General features: G+C 36.1%; 1 protein-coding gene across 1 annotated transcript in view; it reads right to left on the reverse strand.

Moving 5' to 3' along the window:
- The window catches only part of LGR5 (leucine rich repeat containing G protein-coupled receptor 5), a 91,059-nt gene that overhangs the window by 40,225 nt on the left and 30,042 nt on the right, over positions 1-20,792 (reverse strand). The window contains exons 2-3 of the mRNA XM_067313326.1: positions 15,059-15,130; positions 1,542-1,613 (exon numbers count right to left, since the gene is read on the reverse strand). Coding sequence (XP_067169427.1) covers positions 1,542-1,613; positions 15,059-15,130 — 144 coding nt within the window. The remainder of the gene's footprint in view (positions 1-1,541; positions 1,614-15,058; positions 15,131-20,792) is intronic.

Raw genomic sequence — 20,792 nt, forward strand, 5'->3', positions numbered from 1 at the left:
ATTACAAACAAAGAAACAATCTACACAAATACTCCAATCCCCTACTTCTTTCAGAATGCTAATTCTCTTCAAAGTAAACAAGTAGCTATAGCATATTAGCTTCATTAACAGCTACACACCAGCTTTGAGCAGAATTTTCACAGCAGCTCAGGAAGTTAATAGAATAATCCTATTCATTTTCAACAGGGCTTGAGCTCCTAATTGCCTCCACTGATTCTGAAATTATTATCCTTATGTAGTGATTTCCTTTCCCTTCTGAAGTCGTTCAGTTTCTCATTCTGATAAAGCTCTGAAGGATCAACTCTTGCAATCCTTAACTCAAGAAAACACTACACATACTTTTAACTGTGTGAGGAGTTTCTGATTTGGTTTGAATGAAATTTTAGCTCTGTAAAGAGTGCTGAATTTTTCCCAATAAAATTAATTTTCTGAAAAGAAAGGTTGCTGGCAATAACCCAACAAGTCTCCTTTCTGAAACTGTTACATGATTTAGCCTGCAAAGATTGAAAATAATTTTTCACTCCAGTAACACCTTTTCTTCCCTTAGAATATGAGGCATCACTTTGCGAGAAGAAAGAGGTGGCTTCCATTCACACTGCCTAATATCCTCGTTTGGGCAAACTCCTACAAAAATAAAAGGATTCTATCTGGGTAAAACTGAAGAAGTACATGCTGTCTTCTAAATGAGGCATACATGATGGGACATTGATAGCAGAATCATTTTTGTCAGGCCGAAAGCTCCTTAGGCCAACAAGAGTTACAGCTGTGCCAATTTAAGAGTAGATGGAGTGGGAAGCTCTTCATACTTCTTTCCCACTTAGGTATCCTTGCAGTAGAGCTCTGTACACTCTTACATTAGGATCTAGATTGGCTTGACACTGACCAAAAGATTGGCATTTTTGGTAGTAAAGCAATTTCTGTTATCTTTTCATAGGCAAAGATCCCCTCAAGTATAAACATAGTGAGATTAGGCCTCCCAAAAATTTTAGTAACAATATGTGCAGTCTTATTACTCTAAATAATACATGTTTTAGTCATATGTTTGATAATTTATCCTGCAGTTATTATATCTGCAAAGAATAAGATATACATATGAAGTAAGAACTGGATTTTAAATTACATAGTATTCCATAATAATTAGTTTTTCCCCAGCTCTCAATAAAGGAAAGGGCAATTTATCTTCAATTTTATGTGATCATGAAAAGTCCACTAAGGTTTTTAGACTTCAACTCAGAACTTATGAGTCAATTAAAGAAACTATTAACTGAATTTTTACCTTTGATATTGTACAGAGACATCTACTTGACGAGTAAGTTGTTTTTAGAATGACATTAATGTTTTCAAACCTTTGTCTATAAGATACTTTCTATATGAAAAAGCAAAGATTTAATGATGCTCATATTCATCTTCACTTCAATTGAATTGTTCAAAATGAACCGATCAAAATATGTAATTTAGTTGATCAAAACTTCACTAGTTAATTAGTTCCCTGGAGCATTTAGGAAATCAGAAATATATCAAACAACACACAGTTTACTTACAGCACTTTAAGACTGAAAAGGCCGGCAAATGCTCCCTTAGGAATGTATGTCAAGCCATTTCCTGCAAGACGTCTGCAGAGTTTGAAAAAGGAAAAAAAACCCAGTAAATACTATTACTCTTCATGTGGAATTAATTTGGTTGTTAAAAAGTGCAACACAGCTATGTTTGAATGACTGATGCCAGTGGCAGTAGTTTAAGAGCCTTCTTTTGTCATTAATACACTTTTAAAAGCAAAAAAAGAGAGAAGCTCTTAATTGTACAGTTGATTTACTGGCAGCTGGACTGCAGAGACAAAATGTAATTTTGCTATAAATCAAGCTTATGGTTTAGAATGCAAGTCTAATTCTTCATATTGGTTTTTTTTAAGGATTAGAGCAATCCCTATAACTAAAATATAGATATAGTGACTACTATTAACATCATCAGACTTACAGGCACACAGTCTTGGAATTGTGCATATATGATTTCTGTGCACATTTAACTCAGTTGTGCACTTAACTCTTTTGCACATATTATCAAAATATGTCCATGTACTAATGACCACAGTTCATTTTACAGTAAGTGCACATAAAACTGCTGTACTGGTGGATTCATAATTTTACCTGTGAACAGATTTATAATAGGTTGGCAAAAAGTGTAGTTGTTAAAATTTGTAGGGTTCTTTTTTCCCACTTCTATTGCATCTTCCTTCCTTCTCAGAAGGCCTGAAAGTATTTACAGATGTGGGTAAGTACAACAAATACCTTTGTAAATATGTTACTTTGCCAAAAAAGAATGCATTCTCTAGGATTTATGCTTAGGAAAGATATTATATATTTAATGTGAAATACTGTCATTTAGATGTCCTCCATCAGTGCAATCCCAGAGCATCTTGCATTTAGCCTCCTTACATTCCAGTCCAGCGGGAATACGCTGTGATACCTGTTTCATAGCAGGAAAACTAACTGATAGGAGTCAGATTCCAGGATTCCAGATTTCAGGAGTCAAGTTACTGTGTTAGTAGAGCCCTAGTGTCTGCTCTTAGCTGGCAACAAATATAGGTTGATATGACTTGACCCTGTTATATTTGCAGACCAAGTTAAGCCAAGTGTAATTACCTGATATTTCCCACCAGCTAAGATACTACACATCAAAATTACAGACAGTTACCACAGACCAGCTGATGTGATGACAGAGTTGACATTTGATTTGGCATCTGATCCCTGAGGAAAGACTAACAGAATAGATCCACAAAATGCCTTAGGTGCTGAGCTGCCAGAGAAAAATCTACAGCACTGAAGTAGGCACCAGGGCTGGTTATACTGTTCACGGAGAAGACCAGGTGCTTGGAACTGCAATACAAAAGACCCAGAACTGACTGGACCTTAAACTTTGTCTTCCTTTGGAGTTTAGTTGTCTCAAGCTACTTTGGGAGAGAGGTCATGGGCACATCTTCTCTTGAGATGTTCCCTTTCATACAGAAAAAAACAAAAACATTTTGGGCCAGAGAGAAAGAAAATTTTATTCTAGATCCCAGCTCCAAAGATTGTTGAGGCATTTTCAATTTGTGGAAAAGGGCCTTCCCTGTACACACACACCTGCCGAGTGATGTAACCTGTTAGTTCTAGAAGGTAGCTCTTCCTCTCTCTGTTCAATGAATATAATTCTGTTCTGCAGAGTGGCTCAGCTTCACACAGAGCTGCTGAGCTTGTCTCTGACTTTGGAGTACTTTGGAGTCTGGTGTGCAGACGTTCATCTGAGAATTGGACATGTGCATTTGAATTCCTGCAGGCAGATGAAAGAATCAAACCTGGCTCAATCTCTCAAAGGTGAGGCACTCAAAGGCTGAGTTTATTTTACATTCAACATGTGAAGGGCTTCTCCAACTTCAGCTTTCATTTTGACCGAAAATGGCAATGACTTTTCGGTTGTGGCTTGATCAAGTATGCGTGTGTTAGGTTAGGCATGCCAGAGTGGGTCACCCAAAGTAAATGCCATCTGTAGACCACAGAATAGCAGCAACTTGGGACCTGCCCAACACTGATCTCAGTTTATGATATGATTTTTTAAAGAGACTAAAGACTGCTTCAACCCCATAGCACCCTTTTGGTCTGTTATTTTTACTGACATGACTGGACATGAGCTGAATCAGCAAGTGGTACATATGCAAAACATTACTGGAAAAAAATGCAGGTACAGGTAGTTAGGTTTTCACTTCCAAATGTAAGTGCCTATTTTGAGTGCTGCATGGAAAGCTTGATAAAGAGCAGGGAACTAAATTCATATCTCCAAAGACTCAAGTTAGTGCTCTTTTAGGCTGCCATTCCTTTTTAATGTTGGCTGACTTAGGAATAGATAAAAGGGATATTACATAACTGCAGTGATTTTCATCATCGTCACAATTCAAACTGCCAAACATACTGCATGTTCATACCTCTTGTTTGAACTGGAATATTCTTTATAGAAAGCGTTTAACTAGGAAAATCAGACCTGTTTAAGACCTCCTGGAGAAGGATTCTGGCAATTCCCAAGCATGCTCCTCCCTATTCCAAATGCAGGACTGTGGTAATTTAACTAGGACACTATGCAGCCTTAAATGTTTTGTTTCAACGTTTTTATTTCAGCTTCAGAGCACCACAATGTCTTTCTGTGGTAAGCTACAGCTTAATATTCAGAATTTTTTGGAAATGGACTATCATAATAATTCTAAAAACATTTTTATGGTTCCTCTAATATATACCTAATATATTTAAAAAGCGATACCTACACACAGGGACACACATATACCTGTATGTGGTATACATCTCACTGATATTCAAGGTAGTTTAATGGGACTGCACTGCACTGGGTTATATTTGAACTGGTTTTTGACAGCTAAAACTTTTCCATGTAACTTTTTTTCCCGTTTTTTTTTTTTTTCTTTTTTTGTGGCCAGGTTTTCTGTCAAATTGTCTTCAGGAGAAGATTTGCCAGAGTAAACTCTTGTCACTCAGACTGTGAGGTCCATTCTGATCATCTGGCCACCCACAACATACACCCTAACAGCCTGACCCCACAGCATGGTGCCAGTCCTAACACCTTTCTGAGGAATAACCAAAGCTGATAGACAGTTGTAAGTGAGGGTTAATAAGTCATGTTCCTAAACTGTTCTAAATCATAGTTACCTGCACTGTTAAACTGAGTCAAAATTTTCTTCCTTTTTTTTTTTTGCTTTGTTTCAGTTTCCAACCCTGGTTTTATATTCTGCTTCTTCTCCTTTTAGATCACAGCTTGTCAGTAATTAAAAATATGTCTTATGCAAACACTTTAAACAGATGAAACCACATGTTAATCTGGTTTTTGGTAGAAAGGGCTTCTGTATTTACTCCTTATAATATGAGTTTTTCAAACCTCAGATCATTCTTGCAGTTCTGCTCTGAATATTTTTCAGTTTGGAAAGAGCTCCATTGATTTTGCAGACAGTGATTAATTATCCTATTTGATTTTCCTCTGCTTATGCACCAGAGGATCATGTTCACCATTGCTGGTATAGACCTACATATTTCAGTAGAGGGCTAAATCAAATGTAGCACAGAAGTCAAAATACATGTATGTCTGTGTACTTCTGTTACTAAGCAAACTGACAATCTCACAAAAGGTAGATTGCTGGCAAAAATTTTTTTCTATATAATGATGTTGTCTGACCTTCGATATGTTACCATTATTAAATTCTTTCCCATGACACCCTTTTCATGATTTTCCTTGGCACCAAAGGCAGGCTAATCACCTATATACTCCTCAGACACTCCATGAGGCTACTTTTGAACAATGGCACAACATTTCCAGTTCTCCAGAATTCCACAATGTCGTGATATTTGGTAAAAATCATCAATAATGAATCATTGGGCTCATTGGCTAATTCTTTCAGTACTCTTGGATGAAAGTTAGCACGCCAGTTCTTTAAGACATCTGCAAAGCCCATTCAATTTGGCTTACTTGTTCCTGACCATTTCTAATGCCTTCCTTGTTTTTTTTTTTTTTTTCCCATGCTATTACTGTACTTCTCAATTTTGGCATGGGGGAAAATCAACCCCTTTTTTGACACTAGAGGTATCTGCCAAGTACCTATCAGGATTTACTCTTCTCCATTTCAGGTATTTTGTTTTCTTTCACATTAAGCTATTTGAGGGAAGCTGCCCAGTACTTTTACTGAACTTTGGATGGACTTTGGGTAGTGATTTCAGTTTGGATGGGTAAATATCTCCTTCCCTGAACAGATGAGGATGGATGTATTATCTGTCTCTACTGTCCAGCATTTAGTTAATGATTTCTGAGAACAGGAATGAACTAGCTTGTTTATAGTGCTTACATAACCAAATGGCAGGCCCCTAATGTTTGGACAAGCTTTGAATTTCAAATTTTAGAAGTTATTTCTTTTACTTCCAGCATTTCCAAGATTTATTAATTTAGAAATATTACATTAGATAAATTCAGGCTCAGATGCATCACATCTCTTTAATGAGAAACTTAAGTATATAGTATTCCTGATTTTTTATTTTTGGAGCTACGTTAATTTAGGACTAGATTTCACCTATATTGCCTCATTAATCTTGCAAATTAAGACCCAAATCAATGGAGGCTGGAAGAGTTTATGGGGATGGGTCACCATACGCTTCCATCAGTACCTGATATTTGCCACTGATGGAGAGAAGATACTGGGCAAAGTTTGGCTTAAGCACAAGCTGTTTTTATACTACTGCGTATTTCTTCCTAAATGATACAAATAAGCAAGCTGACAGAAAAGCATGTTCCCTCTATCCTTTCAAATGGCAGCAGTTTATAAGACACGTTTCAACGCTCTTCAGCTCAGCTGGCAATCTCAATGTTGGAATAGCTGCAGTGCTGCAAGTCAGATTCATGGCTATTGTCAGAGCTAAGAGAAAAGGTTTGTCTGGTGCCTCCTGTGAGTATTCCTCATCTGTCCAGCCCTTTTATCTTTTTGACCTCTCCTGCAGAGTCACAGTTCTGAGAAATGGTGCCTTTCTGAACAGAAACTGAACGAGCAAAAGGCCTGACACAGCAAGAAAGACCTACTAATTGGGACAGTTCTGCTACTATGTGGTACTAACCTTGCTGACTTTGGTGCTAGAACATTAGTATACCATTTAGGAATATTCAATAAAATTTGTATAATTGTGGATTGGTTTTTTTAGGCCTCGGGTAAAGATAAGAAAGAATATATAGATAATTCTGTTTTGTAATTTAAAAATTTTTTCTTGAAAGCCTGATCCTTCCCTCCACCTGCCATAATTGTTCTGAATAACTGATAAAGACATGTTGTGAAATCTTTGTCCCACTGATGTCTGTGCAGAAAATTGTGTTGACATCAGTAGTCAGGACTCATATCTGCATCATATCTCAGTATCTTATCTGCCAATAATTTATTTCTTCTCCTAGTAGTAGTTCCAATAGTGCTAATATCAGTACTGTAACTATCATCTCCATTTCTAATAAAGGAAACTAGTTAGTGGAGAAACAAAGTGGAAATATAACAGGAAAATATACACTTACAATTTTTTTTTCCTAAAATGACTTGTTCTGGATACAAAATTTACCTCTGCACAAGGAAGAATTACTGATCTTGAATCTTTTGCTTCAATTTTGTTTCCTGTTAACCTTTACCACAGATACACACACATGCACATACGCATATATTTAGTCTAACTATATGAATATATAGCCAATATATAATGTGTATATCTATCATCATAATTTTCTTCAGTTTACACATACATCTAGAAATAGGTAACACAAAATGTTCTTGCTTCTTATATTAAAATAATTCTGACAATATGGATACTCAGCAAGCACTTACCTAAAACTCAACTTGAGATAAGTGTTCAATTTGATATTTATTAGTGGTAATTCTTGGGCCTACTTGATAGAAACATATGAATTAATGCATGATTAATTACTGTGTTATTAATTAATTAATTAATGGATGATATCAACATACATCTTTCAAACTGTTTTTGAGGAATTACTTTGTTAGACTAGGAATTGAAATGTTACTCTGGGTTTTAATTATCTTTTTATATTTCAATCTGTCATGTTAATTAAAAGTGTAATCATTATAGAAATATAAAAAGAAATGTGGGTCAGATGATACATTAAAAATTCTGATGATCAGAGAGATCAAAGAAGAAAACATAAAAATATGCTCCTTTAAAAAAAAAGAGGGGAGTGTGCAAGTCATAATTGTGCTATATATTATATTTATTGCTACTTACATTTTAGTTAGAAATTCAAATGTAACACAGTCCGCTCTTGCTTTAGGGCCCAATTGCCTTTTAAAATGCAAGTGCCAAATTCTCAAAAGGTATAAACTGGAATAACTCCAACTGACCTCTAGCAGTTGGAATGAAAGCAGTGTGTATTTGATCTTGAGCTGGCTTTGATAAAACAGATCATAGATTTTTGTCAGTTAAGGATGTGGTCTAAAATGTACTATTTCTATCTCCACTTATAAAAAGGAGAAACTCTCTCTGCACCTGGCATGATAAGAGTATGATCTGACAACTACTAAAGAAAACTGATCTCTCATTTTCTGAAGCTGTCCAAGGCCTAAGAATAAACTGTTTTGCTTTTAGTACTGTAGAAGCCGGGACCTTTCTAGAGGCCTCTAACAGTGGCCTTCTTCTAAACGTGCAGCTGTGTACCTGCCTTCTGACTGAAAGCAAGGTGAATTGCTAGGAGATACTCCAACATTAGGCAGGAAATCCCGTGTTGATTCCCAGGAGTGGATTCCGAAGATTCAACCAGTAAGAGATGCAACTTTATTTCCACATCTGATGAGTGCTGTCACAAATCACTAGTCCCAGAATAATCTTAGATTTGTTAAAATGTCTTAATATGTCTTTAAGCCTTACAGCAAGATGGAACAACAAATGTTAGATCATATTGCTTACATTTCCTAGGCTGGGCCTTCCAAGTGTCATTTACACTTCTGATAATGGTTTTGGATTCATGCTGGTAGTGCCAGTATCATCAGAAAGGGTGAGAGCAAATAATAGTCATCCTTGATAACAGAAGCTGGCTGAAGTGTACTGAAATATGATATACCATGATCAAACTATCAGTAATGAAAAATGAGTCAACTGTTTGCCATTCCTGTGTGATAGGCAAAGGACAAAAATTGTACAGATCCAAGTTTTGAGTTACTACTCTTCCCTGAGTAGTAAAATAGAGCAATACCAAAGAATTACTGGAGAGATTAGTGCTACTCCTGTTTGGAGATTCAAAAAAACAACTTTGAGATAAGAAGTCGTTTTTCTGTGTTTATGAATTAGATATGAATGTGATATTGGATGAATTTGTTATTTCTAATTCTGAGCAAGTGAAAAATGGAGCAGTATAGGTATTAGAAGTGCCCATCTATCACTGCACTGAAATCAAGCATTCTGCAAACAGGCTTAACTTCCATTGACAGAAAAGGAAATCATTTCTGCATAGTTGCTACAGCAGTGCGTGCTGAATTTACAAGACTTAAATCAAAATCCTCCCTCAGGATCTATGGATATATAGCACATTTAATAAAGCATTGTTTCACCTTAGTTTAATTAAGTATAATTTCACTATCTGTATTGATTGCAACACATAAAAAGCTCTTCCTATGACTTTATTTGATATTGTAAACTAGTTCCTAATGAATATTGCTGGATAATAAATTACAAGTTCCAGAAAGCATTTAAAAGCTACAATCTGAAAATATACTTTAACATAAACTCAGTAAGAGTAATGCAGCAGCACTGACAGAATTTTTTGGATATTATCCTAGAATGTTTCTTGTTTTCACTTGCATATCTCACTATTTTCACTTAGCTTTTACCTTTCCTTTCCCCTTATCCTGTCCTCCTCTGCCCACAGGAACACAGCAGTTCCAGTGTCCAGGTTGCTCCCTGCAACTTGCATTAATGTGTCAAGAATAATTGTCTGTCTATGCTACAAGCAATGCAAGCTGCTCTAATTTAGTAAGGCATTTACTCCATTGTTTCTCTTTTTTTTGGTCTTCATCTTGTCATTATTCATAACACAACAAAAAGGGCAGTTTGGAGGTTGCAAATCTGGCTCATCCACATGGAAGAGTTCTTTGTTATTACTCAGGTTAGTGGTGTCAAAATGACAGTAACGAAGGCAGTTACAGTTCCCAAACCATCAGGGCCCTTGTTTGGTGAATGAAAAGGTTACAAATTGTTATCTTGTATAGTAGGAATCTGCTGCAGTTGATTTCGGCTTTTTTCTAGTAAATCAAACTGACTGTGTATGCAAAAATAGAGGAGAAAACTACCATAATTCCTGCCAATTGATTATATGGATAAATATCATCTCACTGTTTTTACTGAAGTATGGTTAACTTCAAAACGACTGGTGCACTTCCCTCACCAAGGATTTTCAGTGCCTCTCTGTCTGTAGAAAAACAAAGTTGCGGAGCCCCAGCCCTGAGTTATCAACCAAGTCTGTTAGGGCGATGGAATTTATGATGTGCCGCTGGCTGTTTGCCTGGCTGGTGACAGATACGTCTCATTGATAAACACAACCCACTAAACACAGTGCTGTATTCCGAACGGTTCACATCTACATGTATGAATGTAGGAAGAGAACAAATTGATTTCACAACTTACGTGAAGAAATCGACTTCACAACTTACGCTCCAGATAGTACGCAGCACTGGAACTACATACGGGACCATAAGTCATTTAACAATAACAGTTCTTGAAACATTAGCTGAGGGAAGTGGCATCAGCCAAGTTCCATCACGAACAGCCCAGTAAAATCTGTTGTGCAAAAACTGTGAAACTGATACTTAAGTGAGATCAGGAGGCCTGTGTACACAGTTTGAGACCACTAGCTGATACTTGCTTCTTTTTTTAATTTTTTTGTGCTTGACAGTTGCAGGGTGTTTTTTTTTTTCTTGTTTGCCTTGGATGCTTCTAAGCCTACGCAGATTAATATTTGGGAAAGATTCTGGTACTTAAGTATCCTGTCCAATGCATGCTTACGTAAATTAAGATTCCCCCACTCTCTCCAGTACGTTTTGGATCATGGCTGCAGCATTTTCATGTTTTCTACTGAGTTATATAATAGTAAAAAATGTAGAATCAGTTTTCAGTGCTAGCCACAATGTGTCTGTATCCACAAAAATTGTACGCAACTCAAGGAGCTAATGCTCTCAGTTTTCAAAGGTGTAAATGATGAGGGAGATCAGTCCCACTCAAAGTCAGCAGGGAAAAGAACACCTAATTCCCATTAACATCTTTGAAAACCTTTTTGTGGAAAGAAAGAGCAAATAGAAAGAGAGGTAAAGGGAAAACAATAAATAAGAACAGATGGTAATGGATGGTGCCTGGTAATTTAGGACTTCATTTTCATGTATGCAGTGGCCTCTTGACCACTTCTGAAGTGTGAAGGGATTTCCATACAAATGATGGTGAGGTTCACATAATATGTCTCTGGTTTGTACTGTATCTGTAACTCTGCACTTCAGGATTGTAATAAAATGCACTTTTAAAGGCATTTCTGCATGAGTAACTGCTGTAATAACACAGTGGGCAATCTGAAAAACTTTGGACATGTATGTAAGCCTTTTCAAGGTTTTTTAAGAAATAGCATGGGCCTCAGTAAACTTTCCTGCACCTGTATGTAGGTTGTAATTAAATTTAGTGTGTATTTGTCATGCATGTGATTTTGTAAAACGGGTGTTAATTGAAAATGTCTTACTCTGTAGGTAAAAAAAAAGTAATAATACAGCCCTTTTTTTGCTGTTTTGCTAAAACACCTGTTTTAAGCTGCTGAAAAATAGCAATGTACTAAAAATCACTTGGAGTTTTGCTCATCTGTGGGGTGTTCTGTGTTTAAAATTAAAATTAAAGCCTTATGGATACATGTGTGTATGGGTATGTGTGCATATGTTTATGCATATGTGTATGCATGTATGTATGTAGATATATCTCGTTGGAGATATCTGTAGTTAGGTCTGATTCAAATAGTTTTAAATAATCATTGGCTTTATTCCTTATTCTTTATAGAGATATTAATTTATAAAATAAAACAGTTTCAGGCAATGCTTTGAAGTGTTATTAATCACAAAATGATATGTCTACGTTCAGATGTGGTTGTCTCCTTAGCTTTTAAGAGTCCTGGTCTAGGTAATTCATTATACTTAAAAAAAAAAAAACTTTTTTAATGCATTACTCTAATGTATTGCTCTATTAATTAAGGGCATTCTAAACATATTGTAGAATAACATACCTCTAGAAAAACTCCACATGAGGTTGAGTCCTGGACCCAGTCATACTGATAAATATCTGCAGAGTTATTTTGAATTTATAATGAAGAATTTGACTTAATGGTATTGTACAAGTCCATGCAGAGCAACTTTCTGATAATCAGGCTCCTGAAGCATTATTTTCTCTTGGCGGGAGTTCCATCATATGCATCTTAGGAGAAAATTAGGCCTGAAAGGCTCATCACTTTCAGAAAGAAAATTTCTTCCTCAAAACTAAACTGGCTAGAAGCTAGAACAGCTCAGTTTTCAAAGCACCACAATGTTTTCCAACACTTCTAGAGGAAGATGCACCTCAAAAATACAGCAGTTTCAAGAAGTCATATTTCAGTGACCAAGTTTTTGGTTAAGGACAAAGCCCGGATGTGATCATCAGGATTGCAAGAATGGTGTTTGCAGAAGTGTCGAACTGTGGCTGGAATAGTGTATCGAATTCAGCCTACAAGGTCTGAATTGGCTGAAACGATCTGGCTTATACATCCTTTCTTTGGATTCAAAACAATTGGTTTAACTCTCTTCATAATAAAGTCTCAGTTCTTTCGGGGTAACGATGTATCAGTACTGCCAAACCACACATCCAGGCCATAACATCTAAACTAAAATTCAGTGGATTGATTTTTTGCCTTTATTAGATTTTGAACCAGGCCTATAGTCAAGTGATTACTAACACTTTTTTCAACTTTTTAAAAAAAAAACTATAAATGCATTTTCAGCTCCTACTGTTGTTCTGTTTCAAAGAGCATATGGACATTTTTAAGGTGAATTTTAATTTCATGGAAACATTGCTTTCAGTCTAAAGATCTCATAAAATCTTATTTTTACAATGTCTGCATTATGGTCCAAGTTACATTTTACAATAGTATCCTTTAACTAAGCCACATAAACAAACATAGAATTTCCAGATAAGCTGGAAATAAAAATCATGTGGTAATACCTGGATGGGCAAAATAATTTTAATACGTACAATCACTGTTCAGAATGAACATAAGAAGAATATGGAAACTACTGTGGCTGTTACTTTCTACTTCAAAACTGAAAAAACAGTTCCCTTTCCATTGTCTATAATTTTTCTAGATAATACTAGACTGAATTGTATTATGCAGCTCTGAACACTGATGAGATTCTCAATACCATGGGTTTGAATTTGCATTAAAAAGAGATAACCAGTTACCTCACATCTCCAAAGGGTTCACTTTTCTATGCTACCCGTTATTTGAAAAATGAATACAAACTGGAATGGTTTCAGGGAATAGCATCAAAAATAATGAGACTGAAATGACTGGCTTATGTGTAAATAGTGGAGGAGTAGATTGTTTATGTGTAAAGCAAAACATAATAACAAAATAAATATTTTTGTGGTAGTACCAGCAATGAAGAATTGGAACTACTTACTTTGGAACAGAGGGTTATAAGGATAATGGTTTAACACCTAAGGAAGAAAAAGCAGGTCCAGTACAGGAATAAAGTAACATTTTCAGAGTTTTTAGACAGAAGAAGACTTCTGAACAGTCTCCCAAGGAGTGACATGTCTCACTATTTGGGTAATCTAAATTTGGACTGTAAATTGAAAGACTGTAGGTAGCTTGATGCATTAGCAGAATTTCATTCCAGAAAAAGCCCAAACTTTTGCTTTTCTTCTCTTCTTGGATGGCTGGAGAAAAATCACTGGGCTAGAAGCTTTTAGGAGTGTTATTAAAGTTGACAGGAGATTGGACAAGCAAACATGAACATGCAAAAATCCTCAAGCAGAGTCTTTTTGGTGTGATCCACTTCATACGCTCTTGATGCTGTTATACTTGGTGTGTAACATCTCTCCTTGTTATGTTCATATCTGTGTTAGCTGAAAGTTGTATCAGTAGCAATACAGATGATGATAACCAAAGCGAGTAAAGAAATAGTACCTTTTAAATGCAAATTCTGCTAGTAATAAAAATATGCCAAAAAGAAAAAAAGAGGTGAAAAGGGAAAAGAAAACAGGAAAGGAAAACCTGCTCGCAAATGGGGTACTGTTCAAAGTCAGTGTCACTATCACCTGCATTTCCGAGATGGTTTTTGTTTGGCTGATTGGTTGGGTTTTTTTGGCTTGTTTTGTTTGTTTTTGTTTTTCATAGATGGAAAGACCAGGTGGCAAAATTCAAACGCATGTTAGTGAAGACACTAAAAACTGGAAGTGCAATACCCACCTAAAGGAGATTAAACTGCAGAGGACTATGTCCATTTCATAGCTTAAAACAGACTGTGCCTTTGCAAGAAGGGCAGCATCATCACTTTGCAGATCTTATGTGGGTTTTAAGGCATGTTAGCAGGTAAGCTTGCCATAAAAAAGGGGGCCTTTACTTTTAAAAGCTTATAAATCACATGTTTTGTAAGAGGCTGCATGACTACCCACTTCTTTTAACCAGCTTTTAGAGGTATGCATGCAAATGCAGATGCCAGCCTTTTCCCACAAGTTCTATGGTGCATCAGTTACAGAGTCTCCATCACTCCTCAGGAACCTAAATTTTCTTTTAGGCCCAGGTCATTACAACTAGGGTCACTGCCAAATCCAGGTCTCATGAAAACACAATACTTTTCACTTTTGGTTAGTCACCATCACTTCAAACTAGCATTTCTCTGTTGATGTTGTGCTTGATTAGCTAGTTTTTGCAACGTAGTTTTTCCTGTCAGTGAATGTACTAGATAGCATAACTAAGCTTTTTGTAGGATTCTGCATTTTATACTTTCCTTCAGAGATGCTAAATTTAAGAGTAGGGAAACAGTAAATAAAAGTGATTAGGACGAGAAGCCTTGATATTATGAAATGTGGACTCAATTGTCCTTGACATAGGCAGAAACAGGCAGCAGGTTTTGGTTTTGATTACAGCTTTACTTGCGATTTTAATAAACATGAGCCAGTATTCAAACTTTTAATATCCTGCTGCTTAACTATTTCCAAAAAGCAATCCAGCTCTTTTAAACAGCCCTTGTTTAAAAATGTTTAATTTGTTTGGCTCTGTCTCTGTTTAGAGAAGTTGTAGCCCCATGGTAACTCTATAAGTTCATTTCCAGAATCACAAGCAATCATTTTTTTCAACTAAGTGTTTCCGCATGTGCCGAAAGTGTCAGGCTCACAGCTTTCCTGCACTGTTTTATCTGGTTCCCACAGTAAGTATGAGAGACAAACACAGGAATGTGCCTAGTGCTGACTATACCCATCAAGAATACAGTGATACTTACAGCTCTTCCAGGAAGCGGAGATTGTGCATGGAGTTTGAGGGCAGCTTAGTGATGTTGTTCATACTGAGATCACTGTAGGGGAAAACAGACAGAGACTTAATATGGCATGCCACAATCCAGCTGTTCATTCCACACATTTTTAAGTACTACGTTAACAAAAATTAGCTCCTCTGCCAGAATTGATGAATCATTATCTAGTTAGCACTTTAAACATTTCTCTTTTGTATGAAAATAGCTTTGTCAAACCAAATACAGGCTGTAGCATGTTCCTTGTTTCCAAAGATTTGGGAATGTTTTATCACGCTCTGTAAGTCAGCTGGCACACTAAACAATTCTTTCAGTCTACATAATTTCAATAAACCGTCGTACTGTATAAAATTTATTTGTAGTAGTAAATGAAAACTACTACAATTTTTTTTGTAATTCTAGCCCTGCAGCACACTGTTGGTTCACTGAAACAGACAAGCAAGAGTGTACAGATATGAACTATCTGCATCATTCTTTACATTTCATGAATATGCAAAAAATTTGCTTTTGCTGTACAACCCACTGCATAGTGCTATTATTTTCCTTGCATTACATTAGGTATTCCAAACCAAATCACTTGTGTCAAAGAAATGACATATTTTCAAATAATAAACATCCCCTTTTTAGAGTGCTCTTTTTTGCAGTTTCTCAAATTGCATTAAATAAGTGAAATGAACCATAAAACAAGGGTGTAATGTGATCCTGTTCTGTAGCACACTTCCTGGTGGGGTTCCACAGTAGTTCCTGGCACAGGAAACAACCAGCCATATCACCTCCGTTAGAGCTCATTCAAGCTATGTTTTAGACTGAATCCCATATAATACCTTTTTACTCTTAAGATGATTTTTCAGTGGTTTCCACTATTATCTCCATACTCCACAGTATCATCAGAACTGACTTGCATTAAGAATAAAACTATAAACAGACTGCATAATAAAATTCTGAATGAAAGATACAACTCTCATACAGCTACATCAAAAGTATTATAGATGCTGTCAAAATAAAAGTATCACGGACCTGCATATTATATGCAAATGTTATGTGGCCAATTAAAAAAACCATTCAAACTTACATATTTTTAGCAGTACTCCTCTTTTCTAGCTACTTTGGGTGGTATTTGGATAATTTTATTTCTTCCAATTGTTAAGAGCTCTCAAGGCAAGTAAGTTATCTGTACTTTGGTGGGTAGATGTCCTATTCTTATTCCATCAAGTTCCTATTACTAACAGTCTAACAGTCTGTTTCACATTACAGAATATATGTTTTTAGTCAGTATTCTTAATTTTGATGTTTGATCTTCTGCTGAAATTTTAAAATGTGTAATTTAAAAACATACTTCATGTAGAGATTTTGAAATAAAGGAAATGTGTTAATACTTTACAACAATTATCAAATCACTGCTGGGTAAACTTTCTCTACATTCACTTCAAAATCAAGGCATAATTTGAGAACTGTGTACTTATTAAATTCATTCTTTACTGTAATATTTTATCGCCTAATTCTTTCATACAGTTAGCAGGTTATTATCCTTTCACTCTGATAAAGGCTCAAAGGATTTATTTTGGCAAAAGAACAAAAACATGGATTTATTTGGCAAATGAAAAACTCACCTATGTAGTGAATCATATACTACTGAATATTAAGATACAAATGATATTTTAACAATATCATTTTAAATATGGGATTTTCTATATATGTCTTAACGGTTTTTTTGTAAGCATACTACATGACATCTTAGATGTAAAAAGCCAGCTGTGGTGTAGGATTGGAGTAATTCATCTTCAAATAGGCACATATTTAAGGCATTCTACAAAAACAGCATTAATCAGTACTCTGGATGACCAGGAAAACCTGAAGCCTAGCGTTATGGCATATTAATTTTTATTAATAGTAGACAGTTCTTGTCTGCTTGTACCAAAGAATCCTATGTCTCCCAACTTCTGAGCCACACCTGGTAACACCTGTCATAAGCAATCCACAGAGCAGCCTCTCTCTAATATCTGAAGAGGATCAGAAGAAGAGAAGGTAGCTTTCGTTATGTGCTTTGATGCGCAATAAGAAAATCAACAATATAGGTGCTTTCGTTAAAAACATCTTTAAACCTCAGAGGTGGATTTACCAGTAGTGAACTCCAGTCTCCTATCCTCCCCCTTGGACTCCACTCATATGGTCAAGTATGTGCTCCATATCACATGAGAGAGGAGAACCTCTCTTCTTTCCCAAACTACACTGCAGTAGCTGCTAGATCGGTTTAAAGATACCAGCTAGATAATTCCATTCTGTTAGATAGGTTCATTTCAGATTATTCTTTTCTTGTTACATGAAGTACAAAGATATTTTTGTGCAATGAGACTACTGTTACCTATGCATATTTTTTATTATTTTAATAGTTTCCTCATAAACACAAATTATCTCCAGATTTGCTCAATAACACCTGTCCAGATGAGTTTTTACCACACTAGTAACTAATGCACAGGCCATTGCAGTTTATGTTGGCAGTGAGTTATTCTTGCAGGTATACTTGATTAAGAATATAATTGAGACTACGGTAGTGAGAGGTAATATCTTTTGATTAGGCTAACTGATACAGCTGAAAAAACTGAGAAGCTTTGAGACAAAACAATCAAAAACCTCAGCTTCTAGTTGGTTTAATACAGAGTATTATTTCTCCCTAGAAACTTTACATTGCTTACACTGGCAAAAGCAGTAGTTCTTCTGCACTTACAGGTTTAGATTCAGAATATTGTTTTGGGTCGGAATCACCATGGATGCATTTCATCCAAATTTGTTCACTGAAGGAACTATGAACTGAGAATAAATGCTATAAAGTTGAGATTAGTTTGTGTCTCATTCAGACTAATCCCTGTACTTGCTGGTACTAAAGCAATATGATTTTTCAACTCTTGCTTATCTTGGTGAGCACTTACTTACGAGAGAAGTTCCATGAAAGAGAGCTACTTCTGGGGTGATGTTCAAAGAAGTGAGACAAACAGAGTTAATGCAATACAGTCAGTCACTGGATCTCACGTGAGCAATACTGCACAAAGTTTGGGCTGCTGAGCAGAAATTCTTCATAGTGCTCTAGAGACAAATAAAGGAGGTTTCAGCAAACTTGCCAGCCTTTGGACCATATTGCCAAGAAGACATAGCCTCTAGGATGAGATTTATGGCTATTAGCTGGATCAAGCACAGCTAATAGCCAGAAAGAGCTAGCTGGTGAACTGTAGGCTTACATATTATTACTGTGAAAAGCAGTAATAACCATGATGGATGTCTTGTGTCCTGCACCTGCAATAGTTTCCTTCTCAAAAGTGCATCAAACAGGTTTTCTGATTTCCCCTTTCAGTGCTAGCCTGTCATAAGCAGTAATTTGCTCTTACTAGAAAAGAGGAGAGGATGAAGGATGGCTTGCACATCAGGAGTAATGTGATGTTGAAACAAATATTAAAATCAAGGTACTAGATCCTTAACTATCCTCAGTGGAACTATTCTGATTTATACCAGGTCCTTTCCCCAGTTTTCTTTGTGTGCCTGTGCTTGTATACTCAGCAGAACCAAAACAGCTGAAACTGCAAACATATCTTGTCAAACTTGGTAGACTCGTACAAACTACAGTGTTAACTACAGTTCTTTTGATAAAAAACTGCAATTAAACTTTCAATTATTAGAATGATGAAAAGCTTTAATAAGTTGGTATAACACACCCACCCCTATATCCCACTATCAAAACACAAGCAAACCCCATTAATGTCAGTAAGAGCTGCATTGGAAGAATACCTTCTCAGTTTATAAATTGTTCCTAATGTAAACAGCCATAGTATCAGATCTACATGTATGAAAATGAAATGCACCATGAACTCAGGTACTGTACTGGAAAGGTGATTTTGAAGAGACAAATGTATCATCTGTTGTCCCATCAACATTCCTGCAGCCTGTTCCAGCTGCTCACTGTAAAAGCAACATACCAGCAAACTAAACTTTTATCTTTTCAAAAGATAAAAAGATTTGCTTGAATGACTGCATTGGCAATGCTGCTAATATAACGATATCTTCATTATACTCTGTGTCTCTAGTGACTTGAGAAAGAAATCCTACATGTGATGAAATCATAAAGCATTTCTATAACAGATTATTTTTTGAAGAACAGTAAATACTGCAAACTGCACCATATCTACACATATCTGTCTGCTTCTTCTTGGTGACTATATGGACAAATCCTGAGCATTTGCAAAACAGAGTCCAGCAAGGTAAGTAACACCACAGTTTCCGCCCTGCCGCCCCAATTTTGTTGTCCGTGCATACACATGCTGAAAAATATCCAGTTACCTTCTTAAAAGTGAGTAGTTCACAATGAATTCCCCAAAGCCAGTAAAACAAGTTAAGTGAACTACTTTTTAACATATAATAGAGGAGTCTGGAGGCCAAGCTACTAACCTGTTATTAGCTGTTATTGGAAGAGATGTTTCAGGGACTATTCATCTTGGAAGATCAGTTTTCCATGGTGTACTTAGACTTTTAAAGGAGAACAAAAATCTGTTCTGGGATATATGCAAGGCTTCTATTGGCTTCCACTAACCCATTCATTTATTATTAAGCTATACTTCAACTATACTGAATGTTACGAACTTTTCTACCCATCATGGGGCTAATATTAGAGGCAATGAATTTTGTAGCCTATCATTTTTTTACAGTTGTGACCTGATTGCTTTTTAGAAAATGATCAAGACTTTACCATTATAATTGTTAATTATGCTTCCTCTAGGCCTTTCTTAGCCCAATAGGATGTATAAATGATTATTTTTATAGAAGTCTTTGAAAGATAAAGCACTCGCATTAAAGTACGGACAACAGACTCAATACGCTGAGTTCTTACCAGTTCCTTAACTTAGACCTTTTCCTTAATCTATTTACTGCAAAATTGGACACTATGTAGCAATATAATATAATGAAAAGGGGCTAGAATAAGTATAGCTGTTTCCTTTCTAAGCCCATCTTTTAACACAGAACTCTTGGCTTTGCTGTTAGAAGAGTACTTTACCAGCTCCACTGTATGATGGAGGAATATGCTAGCTATTAAGTGCACAATGTCCATTAACGTAAATGCTTCACTGTGGAAATTAAGCATAACTTCATCTTCTATGGCTATTTAAAGTAGATAGATCTTACTTGCCAATACTATAGTAGTAGATCCTAATTTTACAACTAAATTCCTATAGCACATTTTCATCGAAGGGCCTTAATACATTGGAAGAATACATGGAAGAATAATTACCATCCTTTTACAGAAGGGAAACTAAGACACCTAATGGTGAAGAGACATGCTCACTGTCAAACAGCAGATTATAGGCCAAGGAGGAACCAAACACCAAAGATGATTTGTCCAGTGCCCTGTTCATTAGACCACACTGACTGTCCATGGCATTTACAATGCAGTCCTCTGAACTGTGATGAATAAGCTGTCAATAGCTTCACAGAAGAGCTACACAAAACTATATTTTCATTCTAATGGTCCTAGATGACATGATTTTCCAAAATCAATATGAAAATTCATAGTGATGTATTTCCATATATTAAAATACACCCATGCAGAGAAGCAGAGGGCAGAGAATGAATATATATAAATAAGCACTGTAAGTATTTCCTTACAATTAAATTATAGCATTTATTCACACAACTAACTTCAAACTGCATTTGTGGTTCTTTGAAG

The sequence above is a fragment of the Apteryx mantelli genome, chromosome 1 (assembly GCF_036417845.1).
Source record: "Apteryx mantelli isolate bAptMan1 chromosome 1, bAptMan1.hap1, whole genome shotgun sequence".
NCBI lineage: Eukaryota > Metazoa > Chordata > Aves > Apterygiformes > Apterygidae > Apteryx > Apteryx mantelli.